The following is a 17548-nucleotide window of genomic DNA, read 5'->3' as shown; positions in this document are numbered from 1 at the left end:
TTTTTTACAAATAATGTAATATTTCAGTAACACAACAGGATATTCTTATAACACAACGATTATTGAAATCCGTACGTAACTTTACCTTCGGAATCCTGACATAATATGCGCTCCTATTTATATGGACCATTTTAGTCCCATAATTCATGTTTGAAATCAGAAAACTTTCATTTTATTAAGAAATGGTAGAGTAACAATTTCAACAAGTCCACATTTGTTAATTATTAAGGCTCCAAGTTGGCTCCTTTTCATTTATTATGATCTTCTTCAAGTCAAATTTGCAGACCTTAGCAGGATTCCTGGCCACAAACGACCTTCCCACACCTGATTGTTGGCTTCAGAAAGAACCAGCAACACCTGCAGCCTTCACCAAACAAGTAAAAATGAAATTAGGAAGATTTACATATAAACCATTACCTAAAACTTAAATTTTATATATATTTACACAGCCTTTACCATGCATAAAAGTGTGCATGTCACTTTTTAGAAGTTAAAAATGTAGTATTTTTTATATGATATGAAAGATTTGGGTGGTATAAATGTAAAAAACTAAACTTTGTGTTAAAGATGTAAATGCATTTGAATGCCCCATAAACATAAGATTAGCCATTATAAAATATGGGGAAATTTACATGCATACCATACAATTCTTATAAATTTACAGATTTGACACCTGAAGTTTTATATTTACATTTATAACATTTTTATTGTTATAAATCTATGTATGAAAGGTGTATTTGACTTTTAAAAAATTAGTTATGACGGTACCTTCGATGTGAGCTTAAAGATTTTAGTGCCACCCATGTGAATACAAAAGTTTAGGTTTTTGAAAATTAAATATGTAGGAATTGTGCGGTATATATGTAAATGCCCCTAAAATTTTTTCCTTTAATTCATCATGCATATATATATGTTTTGATCATGGCACATGTAAATACATCGATTTGATAGTTCAAAAATATAACATGAATGTTAGTTTGTAAATTGCAATGTTTCGGGTGCTATTATGCAATTAAACTAATTTGTATCAAAATAATTCTCATGAAACTGCATTAGCTTTAAGAATAGCTCAATATATCAGTCCAAGGCTTTCATTGCGCAAATCTGAAAACAAATTAAATAAAATAATCTCTGTAAAAAAAGCCATACCTTGTGGATGAATAACATTCTCATGTTCCTTCACATGAGCCAGAGCCCCTGCGCTCGCTGTTACAAAGAGTGCAAGGATCATAAACCAGAGGAAGAATGTCAGCAGAATTCTCCTCTTCATTCTTCTTTATTCTGTGTCAGAGAACACAGAACAAAAGGAAGAGAGATTTCAGGCTGCTGGGTGGAAGAAGATGAGTCACATACATCTATTTATGCTTTTAAGAATCAAAATGAAGTCTTTTTAGCAGAGTTTTCGTAATCAAATTTTCTTTGACATCTATAAAAAAACAATCTAGAATTTTTTTTTTTTTTTTTTTTTGCATGCATACCACTCAATTCTAATGAATTTACATATCTAACAACTAAGCTTCTATCTTTACATATATGCCCCCACCTTACCTATTCATGAAAAAGGTGTATTTCACTTTTCAAAAGTCTTTTTGATGTGATGTGAAGGATTTAGGGGGTATAAATGTAAAAAAGTAAAGTCTAGGTGTTAGATATGTAAATCCATAGGAATTAATTTTGTACAGTATTTGTGCTCATAAAAGGCGCAGCAGACCTTTGTGGTATATTTGACCCTTCAAGGAATAGGAGCAGTGACGGGCAGGACTAAACAAGTTGGATTTTTTTTGACTTTGATAAGAAGCTAGCTGGTCAAGTTTTGCTGCTAGTAGAATAGAAGCACTAGAATGTGAAAAGGACAAAGAAGACAATAATGGGGCCGAAATTTCGGATGGCTTTTGGAGGTTTTGCAAAATAAAATAAAGATTTACATGTATACCATTCAATTCTTAAGTATTTATATATCTAACAGCTAAAACTTGGCTTTTACATTTACGCTGCCCAAATTTTTCATATCTTATCAAAAATACCAATGCATGGGTAAAGTGGCATATATCTAAAATTGAAGTTAGGGTGTTAGATATGTAAATACGTAGGAATTGAGTGGTGTGTATGTAAATCTTCGAAGATAAATTAAATGAGGTTTTAAGTTCTTTCAAGGTTTTGAGAACTGGATTGGGCAATTGAACTTTGGACAGTAATGCTCAAGGTTTAAATATTTATTTGGGATTTAAATGGAGGTTCAATTACAATCTGCACCATCTCTCCAATGCAATCTACTCAAACTGGTTCATGTATTCCTACTTTTAAGAGTCGAGTTGTTCTATCCTTAATTTTCACATGAGCCCAAATCCCTGCAAATTATAATCGAAAAACAACCAGTTTAAGGATCTGTTCACAGTACCGCACGGTTCAATCATGGAGTCCAATCCGACTTTTACAACCATGATTCACTAAATGAAAACCGAAAACCCTTCCAGACCAAAAAAAAGCCAAAAGCCAAAAGCTTTCGATATAAAATTTGGAAAGCAATAGGGAGTGATGGCATCAACGTTTGTTAATAAAACTAAAAGTTTTTTTTTACTAAGGATAATATTGGGATGACAAACTCAACATAGCATCTATAGCTGGAATTAAGGCCATAAAGACCTTATATAACGGTAAGAATAGTAAGGAAAAAATCCATTTATACTAGGGAAATTTACATACAAATCAGACAATTCTAAAGTATTTCCACATCTAACACCTAAATTTAATATTTACATTTATGACACTTTGGTGTCACAAATCTAGCACTCTTAGAAAGTGAGTGGCATTTTTTATGAGATATTAATTCGAGTGATATGTAAGTAAAGATGAAAGTAGTGTTAGCTATGTAAATACATAAGAATTGTGTGTTATATGAATGTAAATGCCCCTTTATATTATTTTATTCTAGAAGGCAAGTAACATGTGTGTGTCTGCTGACTTCCCTTTAAAAGGAGTCAAATTACATATGTGATGAGGAGCCAAAGATGTGTAAGTCAGCATTCATGTCATCACAACTACTAAGTGCCACTCAAACAATGCTTCTCCTTCTGAGTAATGATCCTCAAATCTCATACTGACAAAATAAAAAATAAAAAATAAATAAATAATAATAATAAATCTATCAATGATGGATGATTTTTGAGGGCGATGCTACTAGAGGAAAATGTGGTAGATTAAACCGATCATTGAAAAAAAAATTGTCCTTTTTCTCATTAACGGCTGTTTGGTAAAGGCTTTTAATAGTATTTATCACCGGATTTACTAAATCCAGCCAAATGGCAAGATGGGAGGAGTTTGGTGGATTTACTGATTTACTGAATCCAATTTTGCCTGTGATTCGGCCTAAATCGTGGATTTACTAAATCCATGACTTCAGTAAATTTGTGAGTTTACAGATTTACTAAATCCTATTAATAATAAATATTTCTTGCAGCCAAATAACCCCTTAGAATATGACTTGATGCAAACTTAAGTAAAGGAATTTTTTGAAAGAGCCCGTGGCCTAGAATTTGGAGAATTTTGATTCTCCAAAGTGGTTCGAGTTATACATACTTTTATTATTTATCGCTCACCATTCCCAATAAAAAAGATAAAATTTTGGATCCTTCAACTGAGTAAAAGAGAAACACCAATAGTCAAGAATTCTAATTCACTCTGCTAATTGATTAAACAATGAAGGAAGATTTACAAACATACCACTCAATTCTTATGTATTCACATATCTAACAGCTAAGCTTCAATTATTACAAACATGCCACCTTACCTCATAAAAAGGTGTATTTCACCTTTTAAAAGTTAAACTGGTGGCATTTCTCAAGGGATATGAAAGATTTGGGTGGAATAGGTGTAAAAAAATAAAGTTTAGGCGTTAGTTATGTAAATACATAGGCATTGCGTGGTATACGTGTAAATACCCCTAATGAAAATTAGGCCTTTTCCTGATGTGTATAGGAAGATCTTTGTCCTTTTCCCTGCTTTTCTCTACTCTTTCTTTATCACCATCTCTAAATGATAATATGAGTCCTGTGAACAAAGATGTTGCTTCTATATTGGGCCTAAATTGAAGATGGTCAGTTTTGGCAAGTGATGGAAGAGTTGCATGCACAAAAGATCTGAAATTTGAAAATACAGATATAAAGCTCACATAAAAAACACGCGCCATAACCAAATTAACAATAAAATCTACTAAATTCATTTGTTTTTTAATATAATTTCCACTATGATGTTTAAAAAGTAAATAGATATAATGTATTTTTAACTGCATCAAATTAAAAAATAAATCTAATAAATTTATTTTCTTAAAAAATATAATTTATAGTATCAAGCTAGGGGCAAAGCATAAACCCTAAACCCTGACTTATAATTTAACCAAACTAAAACCATAAACTTGTAGGTAAAACCATAAACTTGTTCTCAAAATCCTAAGAATAAATCCTAAATACATCAAATTTACGCTTCCGCAATCAAACTCTCCCAAAAAAAAATAATTTCTCTATAACAATACAGCACTTAGCCTAACAATGGCCATCAAACCATCAAGCAAAGACAGAAACCTATTATGTGCACGAAATAGAAAGAGAACATAACTAATGGTTTTATTCGGGATAAATTTTGATATTTGTTTTTGTTTTTCAAAACATGTTTGTTTAACATGTTTTTAATATTTTTTTTTAATTTTTAAAAATGACTAAAAATAATTTTGACAATAGTAAAATAACCATATCTTAATCATTCATACCAAATATGTTTTGTTTCAAATCAAAATATGAACAAAAATAAAATAAAATAAAACTAGAAAATAAAAAACAAAAGAAAACCCAAACAAATTTAAAATTTTGGGCAGGAAGTAGTTGAAAAAAACCTGAATTTTGGAAGATATCTTCACTCATCTAACAAGCGTTCCACCTCGGCGAAACCCTCATCATCAACTGTCACTATTGCACGGCAGTTACCAAGACCAGTCTGCTTGTAAAATATTTCCTTTTGAGAATCCCATTCTTTCACCAGTTTATCAACCGCGTCGCTTGCTAAACTAGCATTTTCTGCTATGTGTTTTATGTCCTCCACGCTGATGGATTTGCTAGCTTCTGTTGACACAGGAAAAGCAGCACAGAAGCGAATGAGAGTTATAAACATGAAGATACAACCATCTAGTTTCCAAGGCAGGTAAAATCCTTAAAAATTATAGATTTCTTGAATCACAGATTATGATGGTTATATCACTAAGAAGGTATCAACGTTATAGGAAAATTAAGAATAATTCTCTTACAATATTGTCGTATAGCACATCTTGTGAAAGAGTTGTTTCTCGCCACAAAAATTAAAAAAAAAAAAAATTTAAGGCTTGATCAAATGTTGTAAAAGATATTCGAGCCGAGCACTTGAACAAAAAATATCACAAATAATGCAAAGATAATTCTCTTCATTCTAAAAATAAACTCGATCAATATCGTAAAATTCATCCTAAGAATACCTATTTAAAATATAAGGTCCTCAATAAAAATTGCTGAATCTTATAGTGAAGAACAAATCATTTTATCAACACAATTGATGAAATCACTTAAAAGTCTCGAGATTCGAGAAAATAAACATGAACATAACTAATAAATAGATTCATTGAACATCACAATTACCTAATGCCACATAAAGTTTACCTAATTCATTGAGCGTCAACTTCAATATTATACTAAATGGAAGGTTTAAAAATAAATCCATATCACAAAATAAGACTATAGTAACATAATAATTCTTACAATGAAAGGTTTACAACTTAAAGCCTTCATTATAACAACGTTCTCAGAGAAAAAAAATGTTCAAAAATACAAGGGAGGCGAAAGAATAAGTTTAAAAGGACACCTTTAATAGCTTCTTCCTTAGCTTTCACATAATCTGTTGACATTTTCTTAAATGATTCTAGACCAAGCTCCACGCCCTATTATGATGGGGTAAAATCAGCCAAAAAAAAAAAAGGAATTGCAGTCAGGAATTGCAGTCAAAAAGTGCATGTGCATTTACTAAATTAATTAGACTAATAATCTTCAGCGTGCAAGAAAATTTGAATCAAAATGAAGTCAATAAAAAACATCATTTCCTAAAGTTGAATGCTTTAAGCAAAGGGAACCATAGATAAAGTACAGAGTTTCAATGATCCGTGGAAAAAAATGCACATGGTTTCAGGCAAGAATGTTTGAATTATAATACCGTAATCTGAATCTACAAAATAAGAATACCATATATCACCTAGGCAATAAGTTGACAGTATATAGAGTAATTTATAAACATGTTAAGGACTAACATTAAAAACACAACCATCTTCGGTCAGAGATTTTGGGTACCTCTTACGAAGAACTCTATGCAAGCTCGAACCGACCTAAGATTCCTACAAAGATAATCTTTGAAGAAACTCCATATGTTAAAATATACCAAGGAGAATAGCCAAAGTAGGCACCCAAGACTGAAAAATGAAATAAGTGTAAAAAAAACTAATTTCAAAAGTTGAGCTAATTATAACAGGCTAATGTCGAGTCTTAAATTATTTGTGATGCTACGGTTTGCAAGTGATGTATTATTGTGATTGAAATTTTACAAACTTTTACAATTAGGTGGTGTTAAATCGGGTTTGTGGGTCAAATTTGGGTCCGACAAGAAACTGACTTGACCCGAACCAGACCCAAATGTTAAACGAGTCTGAAAATACAACTTAAACCCGACCCACTTTCAACCTGCTTACCCAAAACTGACTTGTATAACATATTTAACATGAGCTGGAATAGTTATTCCAGTCAATTTCATGTTATTCATGTGTCAATTTCGGGGTGGCGAATAAATTTCGGGTCAATGTTGGTTTAGCAGGTCAGTTTCGATCAATTTTGGGCTGGCAAAACAACCCAAAGCCCACCCAAAAATGTGTTAGGATTCACAATCTGAATCATGATTTTTCAATTCAAGTTTGTTGATTTGGCGTGTTGGGTCAATGTTTTACACCCTTGAACAAGATCGAAGCTCAAAAACAAGGCTTGCAGCACTATTTCACAATTGTTTCACAACATATTAAATTGCAAGTTTTCACGTTAGGAAGATAATGTTGATAATGATCATGCTCTTATTGAATTCTTTTTTGTAGAGACATAACTATTGAACCAACTCTACAGGCAACAAAGAAAGATGTCCACAAGTTTAGCCGATCAAAATTATCTTTGTGATAGCAAACCTAATGAATTCATTTCTTACCATGTACTTTCAAACTTTCTAAAGGATTGTCACTCGCTATATTCCATGGCTTAACTATAATAGTTTGTATTTAAGATAAGTACATCATAAGAATCTAAAAAAATTAGAGAAAAATGTCAAAATGGTCCTTTTGATTCTTTGTAGGGAGTCATTTTAGTCGCCATAATCTATAAAAAAAGTCAATTTAGTCCCTAAGATCTTTTAACAGGTCTAAAATAATCATTTCTCAGTACTATTTCAGCCCATATTAAAACAGTAGGATGACTAATTTGACATTTTTATAAACTTAGGGACTAAAATGGACAATGTAAATAGTCAAGGAACTATTTGACAATTTACTCAAATAAATTTTATTCTTATAATAATTTGTTTTCTATATAACTTTATAAATTCATATCAATAAAGTATTTGTATACTATATTTTTTTAAACTTGAACCTCAAATAAAAGATCCCTTCATGATCATGTGTCCTTTTCTACAAGTGGAATCTGCCATAATACCAAGCGACGAGAGCAAGCAATAAGGGTCGTAAATCTCAGACGAATATAAAAATAAAAAAAATTGCTTATGTACTAGAATCAGAGATTATGTTAACCGTACGTCCTCTATAACAAGTGCAATTTGGTATAATATTAACCTGTGAAAGCAAGAGATATGGGTTACAATCCAGTAAAAAATGCAAATCCAGTACCAAAAGAATTATATGGTTTAACAACCGTTTTTTGCATCTCTTTCATGTCACTAAATGCATAGAAAGAAAAAGAAAAGTTGATCCGGCCACTAGGTTTACATATGAAATTTTTCAATTTATCACAATATCTTCAAGGGAAATCAAAAGAAAATTAAACAGTATTTGGTCAACAAAAACACCACGTCAAAAATCTGATTTCTATGAAAAGTAATTTGCAAGCATTTCATTATCAAATGGACTAGAACTTGAATAATGCATGTATTATTTAAAGAAAGTTAATTTATCGTATATTTGGTAAATAGCAACCCGTGAATCATCATTTTTTTTTTTTTTTTGCATGAGAGTAGGAGTGCCATCATATTAGTAGTCATGGGAAAACTAATCCTGAATCATGCTGTATGAAAAATTCAATGAGTATATGGTAGGGGAAACATGAAAAATTGAATTTAAGAGACTTTACATACATACAAAAAAATTCAAATGTATTTACATATCTAACACTAATATTTTGATATTACAATTATAACACCTTGGTGTCATAATCCTATGCATGAAAAAGTGTATTTGACTTTAAAAAAAAGATAGTGATGGTGATATTTTTCCTGTGATGTTAAAGATTTGAGTGATATGCATGTAAATATGAAAGTTTAGGTGTTAGAGATATAAATACATAGGAATTATGTGGTATGTACGTAAATGGCCCTTAAATTTATTATAGTAAACAATACTTACAAGGTTCATATGAACATAGTCATCAATCTCAGTGTTAGACAATAATCTGAAACCAATCAAACAAATAATTAGAATCTGAATGTTAAATTACTAAATTCATACTAAAATAAATTGAATTCAATACTACAGGATGCAAAAAAACTGGACTAATAAGCAGTTGCATCTAATTTACCTTTTTTCATCAACCATACGCAAATTTCTTCAAGGAAAATATAAATTATTGAAATAGAACCAGGATACATCTTATTAATAGAAAAAAGGGTATATATATCAATTTCAGGATCAACTAAAAAGTAACAAAATTAAACTTAGGATATAATAGAAAGGGAAATAAACATAATTGAATATAATATAAAAATGAAGTAAATGAAAGGAAATAACTCATAATAATTAGAATTATAGCAATTAAAATATTCTAATACCCCCCCCCCCCCCCCCCACTCAAGTTGAAGCATAGATGTAGTCATGTTCAACATGGACTTTAAATTATGGAATAGTGTCCGAGGAAGGCTCTTTGTGAGGATATCTGTCAGTTGGCTACTGAATGACACAAACAGAACGAAAATTTCCACGAACACGAGTTTTTCCTTGATGAAGTGTCGGTCAATCTCAACGTGCTTGGTGCGATCATGAGTTTTTCCTTGATGAAGTATCGGTCAATCTCAACGTGCTTGGTGCGATCATGCTGCACCGGATTGTGAGTAATGTTAATGGTTGTCTTGTTATCAAAAAACAACTGTAGGGGAAAGATGACTGACATGCGCAGTTCTCGGAGCATAATGCGTAACCAGAGAACCTCACAAAATCCTAGTGACATGGATTGAAATTCTGCTTCAGCACTACTTCAGGCAACTACAGACTGTTTTTTATTTTTCCACGTGACCAGTATTCCCCACACAAATGAGCAGTACCCCAAAATAGATCGTCGATCATGGACGGATCCAACCCAATCAACATTTGTGAAAATAACAATATTGCGAGAAGTGTGGCGAGGAAAAATACAAACCTGAGCCCGATGTGTCTTTTAAATAGTGGAAAATCTGATGAACAGCTTGTAAATGGTGCTCATCGGGGTCATGCATGAATTGAATTTCTATCGACGCCTTGTGGGGAAACTTAAATACCTTGTAGTGGAAGAACAAAACGTTTTACATTTGGATCCATCGAAATAGCTACTGGTTTGCATAAAAGAAGATTGTTCTCTGTAAAAAAACCAATGACATACTTCCGCTAAGACAGACAAATGCCCTGATATGATCAAATAACTTCCATGCCTAAGAAGTACCGGAGAGATCCCAAGTCCTTTATCTCAAAGGAGGTAGCAAGAATGTCTTTCAGAGATTCCAATGCTAGTTGATCATTTTCTGTGAGAACAATATCATCGACATAAACAATAAGAATAGCTACCTGGTTACTAGAAAATTGTCAAAAGAAGAGTGTGGTCTGACTGAGCCTAAGTGAATTTGTGGCCTACCACCAGCTTTGTGAACTTCCCTAACCATGCTCGTGGTGATTACTTAAGTCCATAGAGGGACTTTCGCAGTCTACATACTTGCCCCTGAGAGGCTGGGGAGTCAAAGCCTAGAAGACGGACCATGTAAATCTCTTCTATAACATCACTGTTATGGAACACATTTTTGACATCAAGCTAGACTAAGGGCCAATCCCGATTCATTGTCAGGGATAAGAGAACTCGATTGATGTTTAATTTAGCCACTGAAGCAAAATGTCTCCTCGTAGTCAACTTTGTCGGTCTATGAGTACCTTTGGCAACCAATTGTGCCTTGTTTCGTTCAAATGATCCATCAGATTTAAACTTCATGCTAAAAATTCACCTGCAACCCACTATTTTTTTGCTTTGAGGAAGATCAACAATGTCCCAAATATGGTTCGCTTAAGGGCATTTATCTCCTCTATGACAACAACTTTCTAGGCTGGGTATGCTAAAGCAACTTCCATAGTAAATGGAAGTTGATGATTTGTCAGGTTCATAGCAAATGCTATGTAGTTGACCATAATTTGAGAAAGGAGACATAGTTTGTCATAGGATAGAGAGAACATGTCTGGTTGCGTACCTTACTAGGGAATTGACTTCCTAATTTTGAGTCGGAGCAGTCCTGGGGATGTCGTATGGAGAGGATTCAAGGTCCAGCAAGGGATTAACGAGCTCCTGTAGGTACATCAGAACAAGTTCGTCGAGTGCAGACACGAAGATTGAGTGTGTAGGTGGAATCAAAGGGATAGATGGCTCTTTAGTGGTAGAAGATATGGGTAGAACAAAAGGAACCAAATATTCATCGATGATAGGTGACGTGAGGGAAACATCCACAGGAGTAGATGAAGAAACGGTGTCCAAGAACTCTAGCTCCCCCTCATGTGAGGTCGAGTTAGGAAAGTAGAGAACATTTTCAAAATAGGAGACATCAACACTCATATAGATCTTATTTATGGTACGGTCAAGACACTGCCCTTTTGAGTGGCAGAGTGTCCTAGAAAGACACATTCTATGGACTTGGGATCAACTTTACTCCAAGTTGGGGCTGTGTTCTAAACAAAAGTTGTGCCGCCCAAAAATTTTGGGGTCTAAATTGGAGAAGACATGATTGTTAGGAAAGAACGATCTCAAGATGGATAAAAAGATATGAAAGTTGTGAATTTTTTGAGGGACTCTATTTATGAGATAATTGGTGGTAAAAATGACATCAATCCATAAACATTTTGGGACATTATAGTGAAATATAATGAAGAAAGTGACGTCGATGAGAGGTTGATTTTTTCTCTCGACAACCCCATTTTGTTGAGAAGTTTACCATAATCCCAACTGAACCAAACTAAAAGTTGGGTTGATGGGACATTGAAAGATTCCAGTATAGATATGGTTGTCCTGTCCCCGAGGAGAACTTTTAGTTTGACTAAACCCTTAACCGACTGAAATATAAGCACTGGCGAGCAGAACAAAGGAAATCTAGTGAATTCAAAGGAAGACTGAGCTCTTAGGAAGGCGTTCCGGTAGTTGGGAGGAAGTCACTTGGCGCAGGGAGGCCAAACCGGCGATTTTGGAGGATTATCTGATGACTGGGAAGAAAGCAGGTGCTTATATTGTTAGAGGAATCGCCAGAGTAAGCGGATAGAGGAATCATGTGCTTACATTGCCAAAGGAATCGCTAGAGGAATCATCAGGAGAAAACGAAGAAGTTGTTGGGATCAACGACATAATTGGGATTAGTTGCTGGAATTGCCAAAAGAAGACAAAGAAGCCACTGGGATAAGTTGTTGGAAACTCTAGAGGAAGCAAACAACAGAGCAACTGTTCTTGGTGGGAGAAAGCATATCTAAATAGACCAATGGAGCAAGAAGTTTCTCAGCAGCCTAAGTTAGGACCATGACTCTGATACCATGTTGGAATATAACTAGAATACATCTTATTGATACAAAGAGGGGTATATATACCCATTACAGGATCAACTGAAAAAAAAAAAAAATTAAACATAGAATATAATAGAAAGGAAAAAAATTAAAACTGAATATAATAGAAAAAAAAAAGGAATCAAAGCAAATAACTCAGAATAATCAGAATTAAAAAATGATTATTACTAGCCATTAAAATATTCTAATATAAATGATAGAACCAAAAACAAGATTTTACTTCTCATATGCGATTTGAAAGTTTTTCTCCTGCAACTTTTTAGCAGCATCAGCCCCTTGTGTGGTCGAACCACTGTCAGAAGAACCAAATAGAAACATGTTCTCAGTAAGCATCTTTTTAACAAGAGCAGGTACGACTCGAATTCCATTTTCTTTAGCATCAACAACCAACAATTTGAGCCTCTTTAGCTCTCCTAAGAAAAAAAATAAAAGAAGAAAAGGAAGATTTACATAAGAAAAAAAATAAAAGAAGAAAAGGAAGATTTACATAAACACCACTCATTTCCTATACATTTACATATGTAACACCTAAACTTTAATTTTTACATATATACCACCTTTGCTATGCATAAAAAAATGTATTTCACTTTTTAAAATTTAAATAGTAGTATTTTTTATGTGATATGAAAGATTAAAGTCGTATGACTGTAAAAAGAGAAGTTTAGGTGTTAGTTATGTAAATACATAGGAATTGGGTGGTATGTATGTAAATGCCACAAAGAAAAAACCAAAGTATAAAATAAGTAGTATGAAGGGAGAATGAATATTTAGAGGTAAAATAAGAGAGTCAAATATCAATAATCACCGATTAAAAACCACTTGATACCTAAACACAAATAAATCTTGACACGAGGTTTGTATGGTTGAGTCTCATATAGACAATAGAGACAGTATAGCCCTCCTAATCTCTGAAATAGAGAAGTTGATGAGCTCATATGACCTGAATGCACAGCTTAGTTGTCATTAGAGATTTGTTTAATATCAAAATTTCAGAACCGATAAATTTTTGTTAAGAGTATATATATTCAATCTAACGTTCTAAGGCTTGGCTGACGGCAATTAGGAAAAAAAAGTTTCAGAAGCATCAGAACGAACCAATGGAATGTGCGAACAGGGATTGCATAAAAAAGACAGAGTTAGTTCTTGGACTTGCTTCGTAAATATAAGAGAACTTCTTAGCAAACCACACCCTTTTAAAGTCTGTCAACTCAGTTGAGTTTTCCTGCCAGTGGAAAAAAAAAAAAAAGAGAGCTACTTTTCAAATGAATTTCATAAAGGCTCTATTTCACTTGAAGAAATTGAGAGGAAAAAAAATGGCAATAGAACAACGATTAAATTGAATTAAGTTTTTGTTTAATGTGACAGAGCATGAGTCTCAATGATGAACAAATGAAATTTTCTTCCCTTTTTGTACAAAGTTGGGTAGAAAATGTAAAATGAAAAAATAAATTGATCAACATTTCCCGAATAGTAATACCTTTTTATCAATCAATATGAAATTGTAAAGTAAATGCATTTAAATTCCCTCACATTCCTTCAAAACAAACATAGGAAGATTTACATAAAGACCACCCTATGTATTGACATTTCTAACACCTACACTTCAATTTTTACATGCTCCCAACTCAACTATGCATGAAAAGGTGTGTTACACATTTTAAAAGTTCAATTTCTATGCATGAAAAGGTGTGTTACACATTTTAAAAGTTAAAATGGTGGTATTACTTATGTTATATGAAAGATTTCAGTGGCATAAATGTAAAAAAGTAATGTTTAAGTGTTAGGTATGTAAATACATAGGAATTGAGTGGTATGAATGTATATGCCCCAAATAACTCAAAAGTTTATCAACCTCAAGAAAGGTAAGATGGTAAAATGAAAACCAGGGAACTGTACCCGAGTGAAGTCATCCACAAGCTCATCTATGTCCAACTTGAAAGTAGTGAGATCCATTTACATCCATGCAAATCAACTAATTTCAACTCAGCTAATGAAAACACCATAAAAACAAGAGTCATGAAAAAGATAAACCATGCAAAAAAACAATTCCATATGTAACGAATGATATACATGAAAACACTAGAAAAGAAAAGCCTAAAATCTCATGAAATTGTAATCAATCTAATTGATTTTGCTTGCATTTCTTGCATTGCATAGCCACTGTTAAGCTGAGATTCTAAAAAATGAATAAGGTAAATTTTAACGGAATTTTAAAAAACTGAATGAGACTTACTAATTTGGCATCAAGCTTCTAAGTTCTAGCCATTAAAAGCTGAAAATATAACATAATATCATCTGTGGAGTGATTGATCAACTAATTGTCGCTTTAATACCACACCATCACTTGAAATTAACTAATGGAACCAAAACTGAATGCGATGAACTCGGCGTGGCAGGGAGAATGAGGAAGGCGTGCCGCCGCGTGCGAAATCGGAAGCAGGAGGCGTCGGGGCGATGTGGGAGGGCTACTGGATTAGGGCATCCAACGGACAAAAGTATTCTCCAGCAGGGATAAGCCGAAAGTGAAATTAATGGATGATAATTGGGATGCTACTTGAAGGATTGAGATGAAACTTAATGACGCATATAAAGAGAGATTAATGCCGCGTGCGAAATCGGAAGCAGGAGGCGTCGGGGCGATGTGGGAGGGCTACTGGATTAGGGCATCCAACGGACAAAAGTATTCTCCAGCAGGGATAAGCCGAAAGTGAAATTAATGGATGATAATTGGGATGCTACTTGAAGGATTGAGATGAAACTTAATGACCCATATGAACTCAATCTACGGATAAAGAGAGATTAATTGGCATAGAACGTCCATAAAAACTTCAAACACTATGAATGAATGTTCGGTAGCAGGATTTGAGCAGGAATTATGCTAAATCCAGCTAAAAAAACAAAAATGACAACATTAAATCCTACATAAAATTCGATCCCTTTTCTCCATCGTTATACCTCAAATCCTTGATTTAGTAAAATGCGGAGATTGGACGGATTCAATTTAACTTCACAAGCCTCGCGAACTCCGCTTCTTCTTCAACCGCAGCTGTCGTCCTATCGATGGCTTTTATCCAACGGACAAAAGTATTCTCCAGCGGGGATAAGCCGATAGTGAAATTAATGGATGATAATTGGGATGCTACTTGAAGGATTGAGATGAAACTTAATGACGCATATAAAGAGAGATTAATTGGCATAGAACGTCGATAAAAACTTCAAACACTATGAATGAATGTTCGGTAGCAGGATTTGAGCAGGAATTATGCTAAATCCAGCTAAAAAAACAAAAATGACAACATTAAATCCTACATAAAATTCGATCCCTTTTCTCCATCGTTATACCTCAAATCCTTGATTTAGTAAAATGCGGAGATTGGACGGATTCAATTTAACTTCACAAGCCTCGCGAACTCCGCTTCTTCTTCAACCGCAGCTGTCGTCCTATCGATGGCTTTTCCAGCGAGTTCCCATGGCGGCTTTCTTTTCGAGGGTTTTCACGACGGTCTTCCAGTGTTTAAGATTCAAATATATATATATACATACCACCAAACTGTTATGTATTTATATATCTAACATCCAAAATTTATTATTTTACATTTCTACCGAACAAATCTTTTATAACGCTACAAAAATATCACTAGTTTAACTTTTTAAAGGAATAAGTAATTTCATACATAAAAAAGGTAATTAAATCTTAGGTGTTAGATATGTAAATGCATATGAATGGATTGGAATGTATGCAAATCTTCCAAAAAATTTATTAATAGGCCATTGTATTCGGAAATATATTACATCAGGACTCCGAACGTAGACGTAGAGCTATGTTCGGAGTCCACTGATATGCGGACACTTGGAGATGACAGAAAAATAAAAAAAATCATTTTAGTGCAGAGGAATATTCCTCCAGTGTTATTTCGCATTATTCAGGTGTAATTGTGGTGGTATTCATGTGTTATTGTGTTCTGGGAATATTCTCGGTGTTATAATAACACAATAATTATATCAATGCCGCCATAATAACACATGAATAACGTGGAATAACACAGGAGGGATATTCTCTTGTATTACAGGGCCGTCACAATAACACATGAATAACGTGAAATAACACAGGAGGGATATTCTCTTGTATTACAGGGCCGGATCACTGAAAACCACGCGCTTTTTCTTGAATCCACGTGTCAGCATATCAGTGGATTCCTAATGTAGCTCTATGTCTGGAGTCCAGATGTAATATTTTTCTCATTGTATACATATCGTCAGGTTCTTATTTCTTTACATATCTAGCATTTAAACTTTAGATTTTAAATTTATATAATTAACTTTTTTTAATTACATAAAAAATATCACTATTAAATATCAAACTTTAGACGGCACATATGTAAAAATATAAGATTTGTATGGCTTGATGTGAATTTCCCTGATAACAATTGGTATTGGCTAAAAAGGCTATATTTTAAAAAAATAAATTATTATTGATAATTAAAACTAATTGATTAAAAATGATAATTTAAATAAAATACTATTCATAAGATTTAATTTAATTAAGTTGCATTTATTATTTTTATCAAATTTCTAAAATTATTAATTAACACTGATCGAGATATCAATGCTTATTATTTAAATAGTAATTGATTTAATTATGAGATATCTTCTTCATAAACATATCTATTACATCCCCTTCATAAATAAAGAGAAAAATTAAAATCAAGGATTTATTTTAGGACGATCTAAAGTAATAAAGAAAAATTATCAGTAGCTCGAGTAGTTTGCAAAATACTAACTAACAAGTTAACCTTCGTGGATTGAACAAAAGTTGTTATTTGTTATTTACATGTTTGTATTGTTTTATGTTGAGAATTTATCGTTCTTATTTTTGAATTCAACAATAAAATTTATCATTTGGTCATGGTTTGGGTTTTCCAGTATCATTTGATATCATAACGAGTCTAACTCTAGTCTTATCCTAGGGTTTCTGAGCATCCACTCCAACCCTCCACACAATTTTTTTTTTCCTACTTGGAAACTATAGCCAAATTTTGACTAACCCTAACCTTGATTTGCTAATATTCAAAATATACAATCCCAAATTAATTTTTCTGCACCTCAATTACTCTCATGCTCTCTCTTTCACCTCTCAATCCTGAACCTAGTCATGCTACTAAGAAGACATGCTCGAGTCTGTCAGGGAAGAGATATAGCGAGAGATTTGTTGACTTCAATGAAAGCTTGTGGACATTAAGGATGAAACCCATAGGGAGATTACCCTTGACTGTGATCTAAATAGTTGGGGAGAATGGGAGAACCCGAAGATGAAGCAGTATATACAACACCTGCTCCTATTAGCTTACTATAAGCATAATGTTCAGATCCTAGCTTCATAAGTGGATAAAACATATTGTCGAGCGACCACTCCATCTTTCAGTCAAAGTTTAAAACCATATTACA

General features: G+C 33.2%; 1 protein-coding gene across 5 annotated transcripts; it reads right to left on the bottom strand.

Annotated features, from left to right (window-relative positions):
- Positions 1–112: 112 nt before the first annotated feature.
- On the bottom strand, positions 113–15607 carry LOC110024368. 5 transcript variants are annotated; one of them, XR_002293989.1, is made up of 10 exons: positions 15446–15607; positions 14000–14090; positions 13199–13325; positions 12930–13043; positions 12324–12516; positions 8678–8723; positions 5881–5956; positions 4886–5111; positions 1150–1281; positions 113–364 (listed from the first exon to the last, which is right to left on the bottom strand). XR_002293989.1 is itself a non-coding variant. In XM_020724292.1 (9 exons), the coding sequence occupies exons 2-8, from the start codon at positions 14054–14056 to the stop codon at positions 4906–4908; spliced, it is 819 nt and encodes a 272-aa protein (XP_020579951.1). In that variant the 5' UTR covers positions 14057–14090; positions 15059–15157; the 3' UTR covers positions 3862–4136; positions 4886–4905. The 5 variants fall into 5 exon arrangements, 2 of the variants coding, with proteins under 2 accessions (XP_020579951.1, XP_020579952.1); XR_002293988.1 differs by lacking the exon at positions 15446–15607 and adding an exon at positions 15059–15157; XR_002293990.1 differs by lacking the exon at positions 15446–15607 and adding an exon at positions 15059–15157 and having other exon boundaries at positions 1150–1206.
- Positions 15608–17548: the final 1941 nt, after the last annotated feature.

The sequence above is a fragment of the Phalaenopsis equestris genome, unplaced genomic scaffold, assembly GCF_001263595.1.
Source record: "Phalaenopsis equestris unplaced genomic scaffold, ASM126359v1 Scaffold000255, whole genome shotgun sequence".
NCBI classification, from domain to species: domain Eukaryota; kingdom Viridiplantae; phylum Streptophyta; class Magnoliopsida; order Asparagales; family Orchidaceae; genus Phalaenopsis; species Phalaenopsis equestris.
The sequence above is the reverse complement of the archived record's forward strand: the minus strand, read 5'-3'. Positions and strand labels throughout refer to the sequence as shown.